Below are 16,429 nucleotides of genomic sequence, written 5' to 3'. Positions count from 1 at the left end.
ACACTCGCGCACGCACGCTTGTGCATGCACGGCCCTTGTGCACACACACCCCCACGTGCACGCACGGCCCTCGTGCGCGCACCATGCTTGTGCAGGCACAGCCCTCGTGCAGCCACAGCCCCTCGCACGCTCGCCACAATCGTGCATGCTCAGCCCTGGTGCACGCCTGGTCCTCGTGCACGCCCCGGCCCTGCCCCTCCGGTGTCACTCGTCACCGGGCCAATTAGTGTCGCTAATTAGTGCGGTTATTATGCGCGTTTTAGCTTCGTTTATGCTGGTTTAGGGCCCGAGGGGGGCGGCAGCACTCAAAGGGTTAAAGCGCGGTTTAGGGGGCGGTTAAGTTCGTTAGCGTCCCTTTAACCAGGCGGGTTAGCGGGTGACCCGGGTTAGCGAGGGTTAACGAGGGGGCTGGGGTGCCGGGTCCGGTCCCCGGGACCAGGAGTCCTCGGGGATGTGGGGCCTGGACGTGGGGGCCCCGAACATCTGGATCACAAACATCTGGGTACAGGTGCCCGGGTACCCCAACATCTGGGTGCCCCGACATCTGGGCACTGGGCGCTGGGGTCCCCAAAGATTTGGGCCCCCAAATGTCTGGGTGCCAGGCACCAGGGTCCCCACACATCTGGGCCTTGAGCGTCTGGGTGCCCCAACATCTGGGCGCCGGGTGCCAGGGCCCCAGATGGTTGCGTGTCCAGACATCTGGACCCCGAACACCTGGGGCTAAAACATCTGGACCCCAAACAGCTGGACCCCAGGGACCAGGGTCCCCAAACATCTGGGCCTAGAGCGTCTGGGTGCCCCAACATCTGGGTACCAGGTGCCAGGGCCCCAAATGGTTGCCTGTCTGAACATCTGGGCCCCAAACATCTGGGCCCTGAACATCTGGGATCCAAAACACCTGGGCCCCAGGTGCTGGGTTCCCCACGCATCTGGGCCTTGAGTATCTGGGTCCCCAAAGCTCCGGGGTCCAGAACATCTGGGCCCCAGGTGCCGGGGCCCCCAACATCTGGCCCCACACATCTGGGCGCCGGGGGCGGGGGCGGGGCGGTGCTCACGCGTTACCTTTGTCGAGCAGCCACTCATCGACCACCCGCCCCAGGCGGTAGGGGATGCGCTGCCGCGCCAGCGCCAGCCGCTCGCTGTCCCCGCTGCCTTCGGAGGGAGGAGAAGAGGGTTACGGCACGCGGCCACGCCCGCACACGGCCACCGCCGGCCACCGCGGCCTCGCCCCGGGCGGCGCCACGGCAGGGCCGTGGCGTCACCCCTGGTGTCACTGCTGGTGTCACCGTCACCGGGGTGTGAGCGTTGGTGGCCTCATGGCACCACTGTGGGGTCACTGGATGTCACCAGTGGCAGCACCATCGTGTCACCAGGTGTGACCACGTCACCATTGGCAGCACCGTGGTGTCACCGTCACCATGGTGTGACCACGTCACCAGTGGCAGCACCATGGTGTCACCATGTGTGACCACATGTCACCGTTGGCAGCGCTGTGGGTGGGACCGTAGTGTCACCATCACCATGGCGTGACCACATCACCGTTGGCAGCACCATGGTGTCACCGTGGTGTCAATGTCACCATGTGTGACCACGTCACCAGTAGCAGCACCATGGTGGGACTGTGGTGTCACTGTCACCATACGTGACCACGTCACCAGTGGCAGCACCATGGTGGGACCGTGGTGTCACCGTCACTGGGTGTGACCGGGCTGTGACCATCAGTGGCTTCACGGCACCACCGTGGAATCAGCATCACCGGGGTGTGACCACACGTCACCGTTGGTGGCACCATGGCATCACCGTGGTGTCACTGTCACCGGGGTGTGACCGCGTGTCACGGTTGTCACTGCCCTCAGCAGTGCCGGGGTGGGACCGCAGCGTCACCATGACACAACCAGGGCGTCACCGTGACATGACCAGGGTGTCACCATCGCTGGGCTGTGACCACGTGCCCAGGACACGAGCGCGGTGTCACCGTCACCGGGGTGTCACCAGGGTGTCACCGGGGCGTGGCCGCGTTGGGGCTTTAGGGGGTGTTTAGGGGGGGCGTTAGAGGGGCCGGGGGGGAGGGGCGGGGCCGCCCAGGTCCCCTCGCGGCCGCGGTCGCGCTGCCCTTTGTTAGCGCCCTCGTTAGGGGGGGCTGCAGGCCTGGGGGGGCTGGGGGGCTATAGGGTGTCTCCCAGCGCTGTGGGTGCCTGTAGGTGCTGTGGGGTGCCGTGAGGCGCCCTGCAGGGCTCCGGGGCGCCGCTGGTGCCACAGGGAGCTGTGGGGCTACCGTGGGTGCTATACGGTGCACCCAAGCGCTCCAAGGTGCCTGTGGGATGGCTGTGGGGCGCTATAGGGTGCTGTGGGGCTCCCGTAGGTGCTATAGGGTGTCCCTAAGCGCTCCAAGGTGCCTGTGAGATGGCTGTGAGATGGCTGTGGGGCGCTATAGGGTGCTGTGGGGCTCCCGTAGGTGCTATAGGGAGCCCCCAAGCGCTCCAAGGTGCCTGTGGGATGGCTGTGGGGCGCTATAGGGTGCTGTGGGGCTCCCGTAGGTGCTATAGGGTGTCCCTAAGCGCTCCAAGGTGCCTGTGAGATGGCTGTGAGATGGCTGTGGGGCGCTATAGGGTGCTGTGGGGCTCCCGTGGGTGCTATAGGGTGCCCCCAAGCGCTCCAAGGTGCCTGTGGGTGCTGTGGGATGGCTGTGGGGCGCTATAGGGTGCTCTGGGGCTCCCGTAGGTGCTATAGGGTGCCCCCAGGTGCTCGGGATGCCGCTGGGTGCCACAGGGTGACTCTGGGGTGCTATAGGGTGTTCTAAGGCTTGGGTGCCATAGGGTGCCCCCAGGCGCTCAGGATGCCCCTGGGTGCCATAGGGTGATCTGGGGTGCTGTAGGGTGCCCCCAAGCGCTTGGGGCGCCTGCAGGGTGGCTCCGCGGTGCTATAGGGTGCTATGAGGGGGTCTCCAAGCACTCCAGGGTGCTTGTGGGTGGATTTGGGGTGCTGTAGGGTGCTGTGGGGTTGCCATAGGCGCTATAGGGTGCCCCCCAGCGCTCAGGGTGCTGTAGGGTGGCTCTGGGGTGCTGTGGGTGTCCCATAGGTGCTATAGGGTGCTCTGCTCCTGTGGGTACTATAGGGTGCTCTGGGACACTATAGGGTGCTATAGGGTTCCCGTAGGTGCTATGGGGTTCCCATGGGTGCTACAGGGCGCTCTGGGGCTCTGTTGGGTTCCTGGAGGGGCCATGGGGTGCTGTAGGGTGCTATAGGGTGCCGGGGGGGGGCTGCCGCGGCGCGGGGGGGTACCTGGGGGGTAGCGCTCGTGCAGGGGCCCCCCGTCCACCTGGAGGGTGGCGTTGCCGCCGCTGCGGGTGAAGCGAACGACGTGGAACCGCCCATCGCTGACGGCCGCGCCCCGCTCCTCCAGCGCGATGTCCTCCGTCCCCACGTTGAACAGCACCCCCACGGCCCCCTGCGCCTGCGGGGGGGCACCGTGGGTCCGGGGAACCCCCCCGTGACGCCCCCGCAGCCCCCGCGGGTCCCTCCAAGCCTGGCCCTGTGGGGGGTGAAGGACTCCCCCTGCCTCGTGGTTGGGTGGGGGGGATCCCCCAGACACCTGGGTCCCCCCAGAGGGGGGATGGGGGCAGCTGGAGCCCCCCCAAAGTCCCCAGCATTGGGGGGAGGTGGCAGAGTGACCCCCCCCCCAAAGGTCCTTACAGGTGTCTGGGATCCTCAGCCCCCCTGTCCCCAGGGGCGCCCCCACTCCCCCGAGCCCCCCTGTCCCCCCCCATACCCCCCATGATGTGGAGCTGCAGGAAGCCCCCGTTTTTTCCCCCCGTTTTTCCCCATTTCCCCCATTTTTCCGTTTTCCCGTTTTTCCCCATTTTTTCCCCCGTTTTTCCCCGTTTCCCCCATTTTTCCCCGTTTCCCCCGTTTCTCCCTGGTTCCCCCGTTTTTCCACCCGTTTCTCCCCGTTTTTCCCCGTTTCTCCCCGTTTCTCCCCCCGTTTCCCCCCCCGGTCCCCCCCTTACGATGTGGAGCTGCAGGAAGTCCCCGAGGCCGGCGGCGCTCTCCACCCGCAGCAGGACGGCGTCGCGCTGGTGGGTGCTGAAGCCCAGGGCCAGCCGGTCCGCGCGGGTGCTGGGCCGGTCGTTGGGGGGCCACGTGTAGGTGATCAGCGCCCCCCCCTTCCCGAAGATGTAGGTGGTGCCCGCTGGGGGGGGGAGGAGGAGGAGGAGGGGGGGTCAGGGGGACCCCGGCACCCGGGGGGGCCCCGGGGACACCCCACGGTGGGGGGGGGGCTGATGCTGGGCACTAAGGGGGGGGTGGGGGGGTGTCCGGGTGTCTGTGACCCCTCTTGTCTCGGGGGGGAGGGGAGGGGCGGGGGGAGGGCCCGGGTGCCGCTCCTCCCCCACTGCCATGTAGGTCAGTGCCTCCCCGGAGGCCTCGGCCTTGCACGAGGGACGGGGCTTGCACGAGGGCTCGGCCTCGCACGAGAGACCGGCCTCCTATGAGGGCTCGGCCTTGCACGAGTTCTCAGCTTCGCACGAGGGACAGGCCTTGCACGAGGGCTCGGCCCTTCCCTGTGTCCCGGCCCCACACCACCACAGGGCACACGAGGGTTGTGCACACTCACACTCGTGCACAGTGCCCCCCCCCCCCGCAGCTGCACTCCCACCCGGCACACACACACGCGCGCGCACGTGTGCAAGGGCGCACGCACAGACACACCACAGGACCGTGCACACGCATGTGTGCAAGGGGTGTACAGATGCCCCCTGTAGCCCCCCCCGCCCCCCCCAGTGAACTGCAGCCCCAGAGAGAGGAGGAGGAGGAGGAAGGGCCGCTCTAGGGGTCCCTGGGAGGAAGAGGAGGAGGAGGAAGACGGCTGGGGGTGTTGTGGCCCCCAGAAGGAGGAGGAGGGAGAGGACGGATCTGGGGGTCTCCAGGAGGAAGAGGAGGAGGAGGATGAAGGCTTTGGGGTGCCCATGAGCAGAAGAGGATAAGGAAGAGCATGGAGGTTTTGGGGTCCCCACAAGCAGCAGGGGAGGAAGAGGAGGAGGAGGATGGGGGTTTTTGGGGTTCCCATGAGCGGGAGGAAGATGAGGAGGGGAGGAAGAGGAGCAGGCTGGGGGTTTGGAGTCCCTGTGAGCACAAGGGGAGGAGGAGGAGGGGGAGGAGAAATGCCAATCAGAGGGTACCCGGGAACAGGTGGGGAGGAAGAGGAGGGTGAGAAGGAGGAGGAGGAAGGTGAGAAGGAGGAGGAGGGTGAGAAGGAGGAGGAAGGTCTGAGGATCTTCTAGAGGAAGAGGAGGAGGAGGGTTCTGGGGTCCCTGCGAGCTCAAGGGGGGGAGGAGGAGTGGGGTGGAAGAGGAAGAGGAGGAGGACCCCACAAGTAGGAGGGGAGGAAGAAGAGGATGGGGGTCTGGGGGTCCCTGGGAGCAAGAGGAGGGGAAGAGGAGGGTGAGAAGGATGAGGAGGAAGGCTGGTCTTGGGGTCCCTGTGAGCAGGAGGATGAGGAAGGGAGGAAGAGGAGGAGGATGATGGGTTTGGGGTCCCTGTGAGCACAAGAGGAGAAAGAGGAGGGTGAGGAGCAGGAGGAAGGCAGGTCTGGGGGTCCCCAGGAGGAGGAGGAGGGTTTGGGGGTCCCCACAAGCAGAAGAAGATGAAAAAGAGGATGAGGAAGAGCAGGAAGGGGCGGGGGGGAAGATGAGGGTGAGGAGCAGGAGGAAGGCAGATCTGGGGGTTCCTGAGAGAGGGAGGGGAGGAAGAGGAGCAGGATGGGGGTTTCAGGGTCCCCACAAGCAGGAGGAAGAAGAGGAAGAGGAGAACGGGAGCTCTGGGGTCCCCATGAGTGGGAGGGGAGGAAGAAGAGTGGAAGGAGGAGGAGGAGGATTTGAGATCCCTGCAAGCAGGAGGGATGAAGAGGAGGAGGAGGAGGAGGAGGAGGGTGTTGGAGTCCCCATGAGCACAAGAGGAAAAAGAGGAGGGTGAGGAAGAGGAGGAGGAGGAGGATGGGGGCTTTGGGGTCCCCACAAGCAGAATGGGAGGAAGAGGAGGACAGGGGTTTGGGGGTGTCCCAGGATCAGGAGGGGAGGAGGAGGAGGAGGAAGGTCAGTTGGGAGGGGTCCCCAGGAAGAGGAGGAGGAGGGTGGCAAGTCTGGGGGTCCCCAGGAGGAGGAAGATGAGGGGAAGGGTCGGTGTTGGGGTCCCCAGGAGGAGGAAGATGAGGATGAAGGTTGGTCTGGGGGTCCCCAGGAGGAGGAAGATGAGGACGAAGGTTGGTCTGGGGGTCCCCAAGAAGAGGAAGATGAGGACGAAGGTTGGTCTGGGGGTCCCCAGGAGCAGGAAGATGAGGGGAAGGGTCGGTGTTGGGGTCCCCAGGAGGAGGAGGAGGAGGAGGAAGGTCGGGCCGAGTGCCCCAGGCAGCGAGGGGGAGGCAGAGGAGGAGGAGGAGGGAGGGGAGGAGGAGGAGGAGGAGGCTCACCGTGGGCGCCGCGGGTGAGGAAGGGCGTGCGGTTGATGGCGATGGGGACGGTGCCGTGGCGGCTGTGGAAGTGGTGGACGTGGTGGGTGGTGGAGAGGCTGGAGGAGACCCTGGCCGGGCGCCCGGGGGCCGCCAGCACCCCCAGCGCCAGCAGCGCCAGCCCCAGCGCCCCGGGGCCCCCCCGGCCCCCCATCGGCCCCTCAGCGCCCCCCCGCCATCCGCCGGCACCCCCGCGCGGGGGGGGCAGGGGGGGCGCCCCGAAACGGGGACGGGGGTGGGACCCCGGGCTGAGCCGCCCGGGACGGGGGGGAGCCCCCCCGGATGGGGGTGGAAGCGGGGGTGGGGGGTGGGGGGGAAGAGGGCGGGGGGGGGTGCGCCCCAAAACTGGGGGGGTGAGGGCAGGGGGTGCGCCTCGAAATTAGGGGGGAGGAATGGAGGACAGGGGGCGAGCCCCAAAGCTGGGGAGGGGGGATGGAGGGAGGGAGGGGGGCGAGCCCCAAAACCAGAGGGGGGGGGTGGAAGGAGGGGGGCGAGCCCCAAAATGGGAGATGGGGGGAGTGGAGGGAAAGGGGTGCACCCCAACACGGGCTCTGGGGAGGACTGAGCCCCAAAATGGGGTCTGGGGGGGGGCCACAGCCCAAAACGGGGTGTGGGGGGGGAGCGTTTGTGGTCTGGGGGGGCCTCTGCACCCCAAAATGTGGCCCTGGGGCAGATTTGTGCCCTAAAATGTGGCTTGTGGGGGCGCTGAGCCCCAAAACGCGGCCCTGGGCTGGGGGTTGCAGCCTAAAATGGGTCGGGGGGGGGTCCGTGCCCCAAAGTGGGCCGGGGGGGGTTATTGCACCCCAGAAGGTGGCCTGGGGCGCGTGGCCCCCAAATGTGGCCTGAAGGGGGGAGTTGGGCCCCAAAATAGGGTCTGGGGGGGGCGTTGCACCCCGAAAGGTCGTGGGGGGAGGATTGTGCCCCAAAATGTGGCCTGGAGGGGGGGGGGGGCACCCCAAAATGGGGCTGGGGGGAGGAGAAACAAGGTGGGGGAGGGAAGGAGGAGGGAGATGCACCCCGAAATGGGGCTGGGGGGGGGGCACAGCCCCGGGGTCACCCCGACCTCAAGCCGGGGGAGCCCCAAATCTCCTCAAAACTGGGCCCTGGGTCGCCCCACAAGGGCCGGGGGGGGTCCCCGGATCCCCCCCTCGGTGTGGCTAAAGGAGCCCAAAATCTGCCCACAGGGCTGGGGGGGCCCGGGTCACCCCAAAAATGGGGCTGGGGGAGGCCCCGCGTTACCCCAAATCCCTCGAAAATGGGGCTGGGGGGGGTAATGGCCCAAATGTCCCCCTAGAGCGGTGCTGGGGGGCCCGATCCCCCCGAAATGGGGCTGGGGGCGGCGCAGCCCCCCTAGAGGAGCGGGGGGTCCCCGGCCGCCCGCGATGGGCCTGGGGGGGCCCGACCCCCCCTGGGGAGCGGGGCCGGGGGTGTCCGAGCGCCCCCCCCGCGGAGGATCCGGATCCCCCCCCCGGGGCTCAGAGCATGCGGGGGGGGGGCGAGGGGGGGCCCCGGGGCGGGGGGGGCCAGGGCGGGGGGGGCGCGGGGGGGGCTCAGAGGGGGTCGAGCATGGTGCGGGGAGATGGGGGAGGGGGAGATGGAGTGGGGGGGGGGGGGATGGAGGATGGAAGATGGGGGCTGGGGGGGGGATGTGGGGCCGGGGAGAGGGAGCGGGGGGGCGGGGGGGGGGGATGTGGGGCGGGGGGGGCAGGTGTAGGGCGGGGGGGGGGATGTGGGGCGGCGGCCGGGGGCTGCGGGAGGAGGATGGGGATGGGGATGGGGGTGGGCGGGGGGGCTCTGGCCTGGGCGGCTCCGGCTGCGGCTGCGGGGCGCGGTGGGGCGCGGTGGGGCGCGGCGGGTCGGCGCGGCCGTGGGGCGCGGAGGGGCGCGGAGGGGCGCGGGCGGCCGCGGGGCGGCGGCGGCGGCGGCTGCTGCAGCGGGAGGGGCGGGGGAGGGGGGCGGGGCGGGGGGCGGGGCCTGCGGGGGGAGGGGCCGCGCCGCGACCCACCGCGGGGAACCCACCGACACCCCGAACCCCACGGGGGACCCGCGGCCAGGCGGGGCGACTCGCGGGGACCCACCGGGACCCCAAAGAGACCCCCTGGGACCCACAGCTGCCCCACGGGGACCCACCGGGACCCCAAAGAGACCCCACGGGACGCACAGCTGCCCCACGGGGACCCCAAAGAGACCCCCTGGGACCCACAGGGGCCCGTCGGGATCCACAGCTGCCCCACAGCTGCCCCACAGGAACTCTACAAGGACTCACGGGGACCCCACAGTGACCCACGGCTGCCCCATGGAGACCCACCGCTGCCCCACAGCAGCCACGGGGACCCACGGCTGCCCCACAGGGACCCATGGAGACCCACAGCCGCCCCACAGCAGCCCGAGGGTCCCACCGCAGCCCCAGGGGACCCACGGCAGCCCCACGGCAGCTCCCAGGGGCCCCCGGTACCCCCACAGCGACCCACAGCAGCACCCAGCCCCCCCCATCACGGCGTCACCGTGCCCCACGTCCTGCCCCATGGCGTCACCGTGCCCCACAGACGCCCCACGGAGCAGCAGGGCAGAGCTGGGGGGACGCGGCCCCGGGGTCCCCCGGAGGTGAGGGGGGGTGTGGGGGGAGCCCGAGTCCTCTGGGAGCCGGGGGGGGACACGACACACATCACCAGTCCTCGCACGCCCCTCGTGCCCCACACGCGTGTGCAAACAGGGAACTCACCTGGGCCTCGATGGGCTGGGACGTGGGGACCCCGTGCGAGGGACATGTGTGCCCCGTCTGACACATGTGGGGCCCGTGCACCTTGTGCAAGGGAGCGGGGGACACGCAGGCCCAGTGCGAGGGATGCATGTGCCCCGTGTGACACACGTGGGGCCCCGTGCACCTTGTGCAAGGGAGCGGGGGACATGCAGGCCCCGTGCGAGGGACACGAGGCTGCACATGCCCGTGCGAGGGACACAAGGCTGCACACGCCCGTGCGAGGGACACGTGTGTCCCGTGCGAGGCACACGGGGCCGCACACGCCTTGTGCAAGGGAGCGGGGGACACAGACTCTTCGTGCAAGGCACGTGGGACCAGCTGCACCTCGCACGAGGGACTCAAGGCCACGCTGCCCCTGTGCAAGGGACCTGGGGATGCCCGCGCCACCCCCCCGCACCCCCCCCCAACTCACGGTCGTTGCAGACGGGGCCCCCGTACGAGGTCATGGTGCAGTCACACGTGAAGCCGTCCCACTGCTGCAGGCACACGCCCTGGTTGGCGCATGACTCCTCCGTGCACGTCGTGCTCGGGCCTGCGGGCGCCGGCGTCACTGGGGTGCCCCCGAGGTGCCCCCCGGCTGCCTTCGAGCACCCTCGTGAACCCCCCCGTGCACCTTCCGCGTGCCTCCGCACGCTGCTCTGCGCCCCCGCCCGCTGTTGTGCACCCTCATGCAACCCCCGTGCGCCCCCACCTGCCCTCGTGCACCCCCCCCCCCCCCCGCGCGCTTCCCCCGCGCCCCGAGCGCCCTGCGCTGCCCGTGTCCAGCCCCGCACCCCCCCGGGCACCCCGTGAGCACCCTCGTGTGCTCGGGCCCCGTGCACCCTCCCGCCCCCGCGGCCCCCTCACCGTCGCAGCCGCGCTGGACGTGCCCCACGCGGTGCAGCGCGTCGGCCAGCAGGTCGGGCAGGCGGCCGTTGAGGTCGAGCGAGGCCAAGCAGCCCTGGAAGCCCCCGCGCGACGCCACCAGCTTGGGCAGCCGCCCCAGCAGCCCCTTGCTGACGCCCCCGATGTACAGCTCCCCTGGGGGGGGCACACGGGCGGGCGGCGTCACCCAGGGGCGCCCCACGCCCGCCTTCCCCCCCCACAGCCCCGTGCGCCGCCGCCCCCCCCCGGCCCCGCTCACCCTTGAGGTCGAGGTTGCGGGCGCCCTGGCCGTGCTGGGTGACGGGGCGCCCGTCCACCCGCAGCCCGTGCAGGGTGCCCCCCTCCCGCGCCACCGACACCTCGTGCCAGCGCCCGTCGTGCAGCGGCTGCTCCGAGTTCCCCTTCATCAGGGAGGGGCCGTCCCCCAGGTCGAAGACGTAGTGGATGTACCTGGGGGGGGCGTCGGGGGGGACCGGAGGGTTTGGGGGCGCCCCGAGGACTGGGGGGGTTTGGGGGCGCTGCGGATCTGGGGTGCCCCATAGATTGGGGGGGTGGTTGGGAGGCGGCTCACGGATCTGTGGGGCTGAGGGTGGGGTCCTGGGGGTGCCCCATAGATGGGGGGGGCTGGAGGGGGTGTTGGGGGTGCCCCATAGATCTGTGCGGCTGGAGCTGCGTGGGGGGGGACACTGTTGTGCCCCAGAATGAAACAGGCAATGACGGTACTGGGGAGGCGGGGCCAGTGTTGGGGGCGTGGCCTGCACGAGGGGGAGGGTCCAGAGCCGAGGGGGAGGGGCGACCCCCCAGGTCAAACATAGAATGGGGGCACCAATCAATCACCATGGGGTGGGGGCGTGGCCAAGGTTGGGGGAGGAGCCTGAACCAAAGGGGTGGGGTTTGAGTCAAAGGGGTGGGGCCTCAGGCTTGGGGAGTCCCCCAGGTCCCCGGGGGGTTACAGGGTCCCCAGGGGTGTCGGGGGGTCCCTGGGGGGGTCAGGGTGTCCCCGGGGGTGTCGGGGGGTCCCTGTGGGGTGTCAGTGTCCCAGGGAGTGTCGGGGGGGTCCCCAGCGGTCCCGCCGCCCCCCCCGCCGCCCCCCGCCGCGGCGCCCTCACCCCTTGACGAGCTCCACGACGAGGAAGTCGTTGCCGTTGCCGCTGTTGAAGAGGATGAGGCCGTCGGGCGCCGTCGTCTTGAACTGGAAGAAGAGGTGCATGGAGGCGTAGGCCTGGAGCGTGGCCAGCGCCACGTAGGAGCCGCGGCCCCGGAAGGCCACCGGGTCGGCCACGATGGCGCGGCGGCCGAAGCGGGCGTTGAGCTCGCAGGAGCTGATGTCGCCGTTCTTGCAGAGGTCGAGGTAGGGGAGCCCGTTGAAGAGGAGCCCGCTCAGGTGCCCCAGGAAGTTGGAGGGCACCACGGCCAGGAACCGCCGCTCCGTCACGATCCCCGTCTCGATGTTGTGGAACTCCAGGCGGGTGTGGGCGCCCGACATCTGCCCTGGGGGCGCGAGGGGCGCGGGGCGGTGGGTGTCCCCCCCGCGCCCACGGACCCACGGCGCTGCTGCCCGGCCCCGTGTCCCCGCGCGCCTGCACCCGTGTCCCCACGTCCCCGTGTCCCACCTGTCCCATGTGCCACGCACCCACAGCGCTGGTGCCCGGCCCCATGTCCCCACGTCCCTGTGTCCCAGCTGTCCCATGTGCCACGTCCCCACAGAGCTGGTCCCTGTCCCCGCGTCCCCACGTCCCCAGATGGGCACCCACATCCCCACGGACCTGCAACCCCGTCCCCACGTCCCCAAGGGCCAGCCGTCCCACACGCCGCGTCCCCACGCACCCACAGAGCCGCTCCCTGTCCCCGCGCCCCCACAGCTCCCTCGCACCACGTTCTCCCGGACCCGTGTGCCACGTCCCAACCAACCACGTCCCCACGCCGTCGTCCCCCCGCACGGCGCGCGTCCCCCCCGCTCCCCGTCCCCACGCCCCGGTTCCTCCCCGCAGGCACCTTCCACGGTGACGTTGTCGACGGAGAGCTGGAGGCTGCGCCCGCGCCGCACCACCCGCACCGTGTGCCACTCGTTGTCGTCCAGCTTCTGCCCCGCGAAGAGCGTCTCGGGGCCTTTGCCTGGGGGGCGGGGGTCAGCCGGGCCGCGCCGCGCCGCCGCGTGACACCACGTGACGCCGCGTGACGCCTCGCGACAGCACGCGACACCGCACGACCCCGCAACACCACACAGGCGTCGGCCCCCAGCCCGCACCAACAGGCACACGCAGCCCCGCAGACGGCGTGCGCGCACGCACACACACACACGTGCGCTCCCCGATACTGGGCACGCGCACACGCGTGTGCTCCCCTCGATGCCGCACCCCCCCACCCAAAGCAAAGCGCCCCCCGCACACACAAACGCTGCACGCACGCACGGATGCCCCCTAAACCCTGCGCACGCCCCTAAACGTGGTGCACAAATGCCCCCCCAGCAAACACACGCGCACACACACGTGCGTGTGCTCTCCTAAAGGTCGCGCATGTGCACACCTGCAGGCACAGCACACGCACACCCAAACACGGGGCACACGCACCCTCCCGAGCACACGCACACACGTGTGCACATACATGGGTGTGCACACGTGCACTGGCCAGGGGACGCGGGGACGGGGAGGGAAATGAGGTGGGGGTGCATGCAGAGTGCACGCGTGCACACGCGTGTCTGTGCACGGCTGCAGCGTGTGTGCACACGTGTGTGTCTGCACAGCCCCAGCCTGTGTTTGCACGTGCGTACACGTGTCCACGCACAGCGGCAGCATGCGCACACGCGTGTGCACCTTCACACGGCTGCAGAGCCTGTGCACCATTACAGCACATGCATGTGCACATGTGTTCATGCCTACAGCCCGTGCGCGTGTCCCCGCGTGGGCGTGTGGCACAAGTGAGTACACGTGTGCTCCCGCCCCCCCCAGGACCCCCCCGTGGGCAGGAGACCCCGGACGCCTGGGTCCCGGGGGGGGAGGGGCAGGGTCCGGGACGCCTGGGTCCTTGTGGGGGAGGGGCAGCAGGCCGAGTTCACCCTCGTGTGCCACATCCTTGTGCACGGGGACCCCTCGCACAGGGACCCCCCACTCACCTGCATCCGGAGCTGGTTGTCGCATGCCGGGTCTGGACACGTGTGTCCCACCGACACCCCCCCGTGCACATGCGTGTGTCCTCATGACACACACACCCCCCCTCCAGCACAGCCACTGTGCACGCTGGTGACTGTGAAACACTAGGCCTTGCACACGTGTGTGTGACGGCAGCCGCTGCCCGTGTCCCTGTCCACGTGTCACAGCCCTGGCACAAGCATGTGCCCCGGGGTGGGGGGACTGAGCCTTACCTGCACACACGGGGCCTCGTGTGCCCCGCCTGCACACGCCTTGCACACACGTGTGCGTGACCGTGTCCTCGTGTGGCCCTGGGTGTGGCCACTGAACCCGAGGAGGGGGGACCCGACCCCCAGGGGGGACCCAGGCACCCGGGGGGGACGACCCAGGCGTCCAGGGGGGGACCCAGGCGTTTTGGGGGGGAATCGGGTGTTTTGGGGGGGCGGGGCGCGCACTTACTGGGGTGACAGCCCACGCGCACGCAGTCTGGGGAGAGAAGAGACAGGATCAGGCCCTTCGGAACCGCGGCCGGCCTCACCGCCCCGGGGACGAGGGGGGCGGCCGGGGGGCGCGAGGTGCCAGCGGGGACGGGACTGGGACGGGACTGGGACGGGACTGGGGCCAGGGTTGGACTGGGACGGGGCTGGGGATCAGTACAGGAACAGGCTGGGGACAAGGACTGGGACGGGACTGGAATTAAACTGGGATAGGACTGGGAAGGGACTGGGATTGAACTGGGATGGGACTGGGACGGGACTGGGGCCAAGGCTGGACTGGGATGGGACTGGGATGGGGCTGGGGACCAGTACAGGAACAGTCTGGGGACGAGGACTGGGACTGGGATTGAACTGGGATGGGACTGGGATGGGACTGGGGCGGGGCCGGGCCGGGCCGGGCACTGGGGCCCAGCCCCGCGCCGGGGGCTCTCGGGGGGTTTGGGGGGTCTCAGGCACCTCGCGGGGGGGTCCGGCCACCTCGCAGGGCCCAGCCCGGGGGGGCGCAGGGGGATCCGGGGGGATCCAGCGCCCCAGGGCTGGGCCCCCCCTCGTCAACCGCAGCGGGGCGGGGGGGGGCAAACGCGCCGGGACCCGGGGGGGGTCACCAATCCCATGGGTGGGGTCCCCAACCCTGCAGGGGGGCTGCAGCCCCGTGGGGGGGTCCCCAATCCGGAGGGGGGGTGTCCCCCACCTCACCGAGGAGCTGCAGCCTCGTGGGGGTCCCCCCCCCACCAATGCGGGGGGCTGCAGGGGGGATCCCTGACCCTTGGGGGGGGCCCCAGCCCCTTTCGGGGTCCCGGCACTGTGCCCCAACTGGCAGCGGGGGGGTCACGAAGGCTCCAAACCCGGGGAGGGGGGACGGGGACACGCGACGGGGACCCGGGTGCCCGAGTCGGCTCCAGTGACCCCCCCACATTCTGGGGACCCCGGCACCGTTTTGGGGTCCCGCGTGGGAGCTGGGTCTGGCGGGGGGGGTTCAGGTGCTGTTTGGGGCGATTTGTCCCAAGTTTGGGGTCTCGAGTGCGATTTTGGGGACCCGGGCGCCATTTTGGGGCCACGGGCGCTGCTTCGGGCACCATTTTGGGCCGTTTTTGGGGAGCTGGGCACCATTTTGGGGTGTCCAGCTTCACCTCACCGACTATTCCAGGGTCACAAGAACCGACTCAAGCCCCGTTTCGGGGGTCTGGGCACGATTCGGGGGTCCCGGGTGCCAATTTGAACACCGACGTCAGGGGCCGTTTGGGGACCAGGAGAAGCGCCTCGGGCACCGCTTCGGGGACGGTTTTGGGGGGGGGCGGCAGCGCCCGGGGGGCTTTGGGGGCTCACCCAGGTTGACGGTGAGCTTCATGCGCCCCCCGTCCAGCTCGAGGCGCAGCGTGTCGGCCGACTGGCGCGAGGTGGTGGCCAGGACCAGGCCGTAGGCGCGGGGGGACATGAAGCGCAGGGCCACGTCCTCGGCCTCCGTCTGCGCCGCCCCCGGCACCAGGATCTTCAGGTACATGCTCCCGTCGTAGCTCAGCACCGCCGCCTCTGCGGGGGGGGCCCGTCACCGGGCGGCCGGGGACCCCCAGAACCAGGGGAGACCCCCCCGGCACCGGGGTGGGCCCAGGCACACGGGTGACCCCGTTTCCCACCCAGGCACTTGGCAGGGGACCAAGGAATTTTGGAAAGGGGGGGGGGGGGGGGGGCGCACCCTCTGCCCAGGTCTGGCCCCTCCTGCCCCCCCCGCCAGGCATCCCAGTACTCCCATGTCCCACGGCCAGCCCCATGGGGGGCCCGGGTGTCTGGGGAGGGACCCCCAGGCCCCCCCTCTTCGGGGGTCTGAGGTGTCTGGGCACCCCCATGGGGGACGCCGGTGCCCGGGTCCCCCGTTTCCCACGGCCGCCCCCCGGGGGTCCCGCCACCCACCGGTCTCACAGCGGGGTCCCAGGTAGCCGGTGCCGAGGCAGTCGCAGACGAAGCGGTTCCAGCCCTCGCGGCAGAGCCCCCCGTTGCGGCAGGGCCCGCTGGCGCAGTGCCGGGGGGGCTCGCGGGCGCAGAAGGGGGTGACCCCCGGCGCCGCCTGCGCCTCCGCCAACCGCCGCACGTCCCGGCTGCGGCCGTCAATGAAGAGGTCGCGGATGCAGCCCACGTAGCCGTAGCGCAGAAAGGCCGTCCAGAGCTCGGGGGGCAGCGGGGGGCCCGGCCACCCCTCGGGGAGACCCCCCAGGTAAAGCTCCGAGTCCAGGTCCAGCACCTCGCTCTCGCCGCTCGCCAGGAACGGGGTGCTGCGGCTGTTCACCGACACCGAGCCTGGGGGCGCGGGGACAGCATTGGGGACACTGGGGGGACACTGGGGACATGGGGGGACATTGGGGTGCTGCGGCTGTTCACCGACACCGAGCCTGGGGGCGTGGGGACAGCATTGGGGACACTGGGGGGACACTGGGGACATGGGGGGACATTGGGGTGCTGCGGCTGTTCACCGACACCGAGCCTGGGGGCGTGGGGACAGCATTGGGGACACTGGGGGGACACTGGGGACATGGGGGGACATTGGGGTGCTGCGGCTGTTCACCGACACCGAGCCTGGGGGCACGGGGACAGCATTGGGGACACTGGGGGGACACTGGGGACATGGGGGGACATTGGGGTGCTGCGGCTGTTCACCGACACCGAGCCTGGGGGCGTGGGGACA

The 16,429-nt window shown here is 70.1% G+C and overlaps 1 protein-coding gene across 1 annotated transcript in view; it reads right to left on the bottom strand.

Annotated features, from left to right (window-relative positions):
* LOC141972397 (neurexin-2-like) overlaps positions 1–16,429 on the bottom strand; it is a 39,788-nt gene that overhangs the window by 5,943 nt on the left and 17,416 nt on the right. Inside the window, 11 exon segments of the mRNA XM_074930276.1 lie at positions 1,063–1,152; positions 3,283–3,454; positions 4,008–4,189; positions 9,676–9,795; positions 10,110–10,283; positions 10,387–10,577; positions 11,237–11,618; positions 12,123–12,242; positions 13,715–13,741; positions 15,079–15,282; positions 15,661–16,044. Coding sequence (XP_074786377.1) covers positions 1,063–1,152; positions 3,283–3,454; positions 4,008–4,189; positions 9,676–9,795; positions 10,110–10,283; positions 10,387–10,577; positions 11,237–11,618; positions 12,123–12,242; positions 13,715–13,741; positions 15,079–15,282; positions 15,661–16,044 — 2,046 coding nt within the window.

Source organism: Athene noctua, chromosome 32 (assembly GCF_965140245.1).
Source record: "Athene noctua chromosome 32, bAthNoc1.hap1.1, whole genome shotgun sequence".
Lineage (NCBI taxonomy): Eukaryota > Metazoa > Chordata > Aves > Strigiformes > Strigidae > Athene > Athene noctua.
The sequence above is the reverse complement of the archived record's forward strand: the minus strand, read 5'-3'. Positions and strand labels throughout refer to the sequence as shown.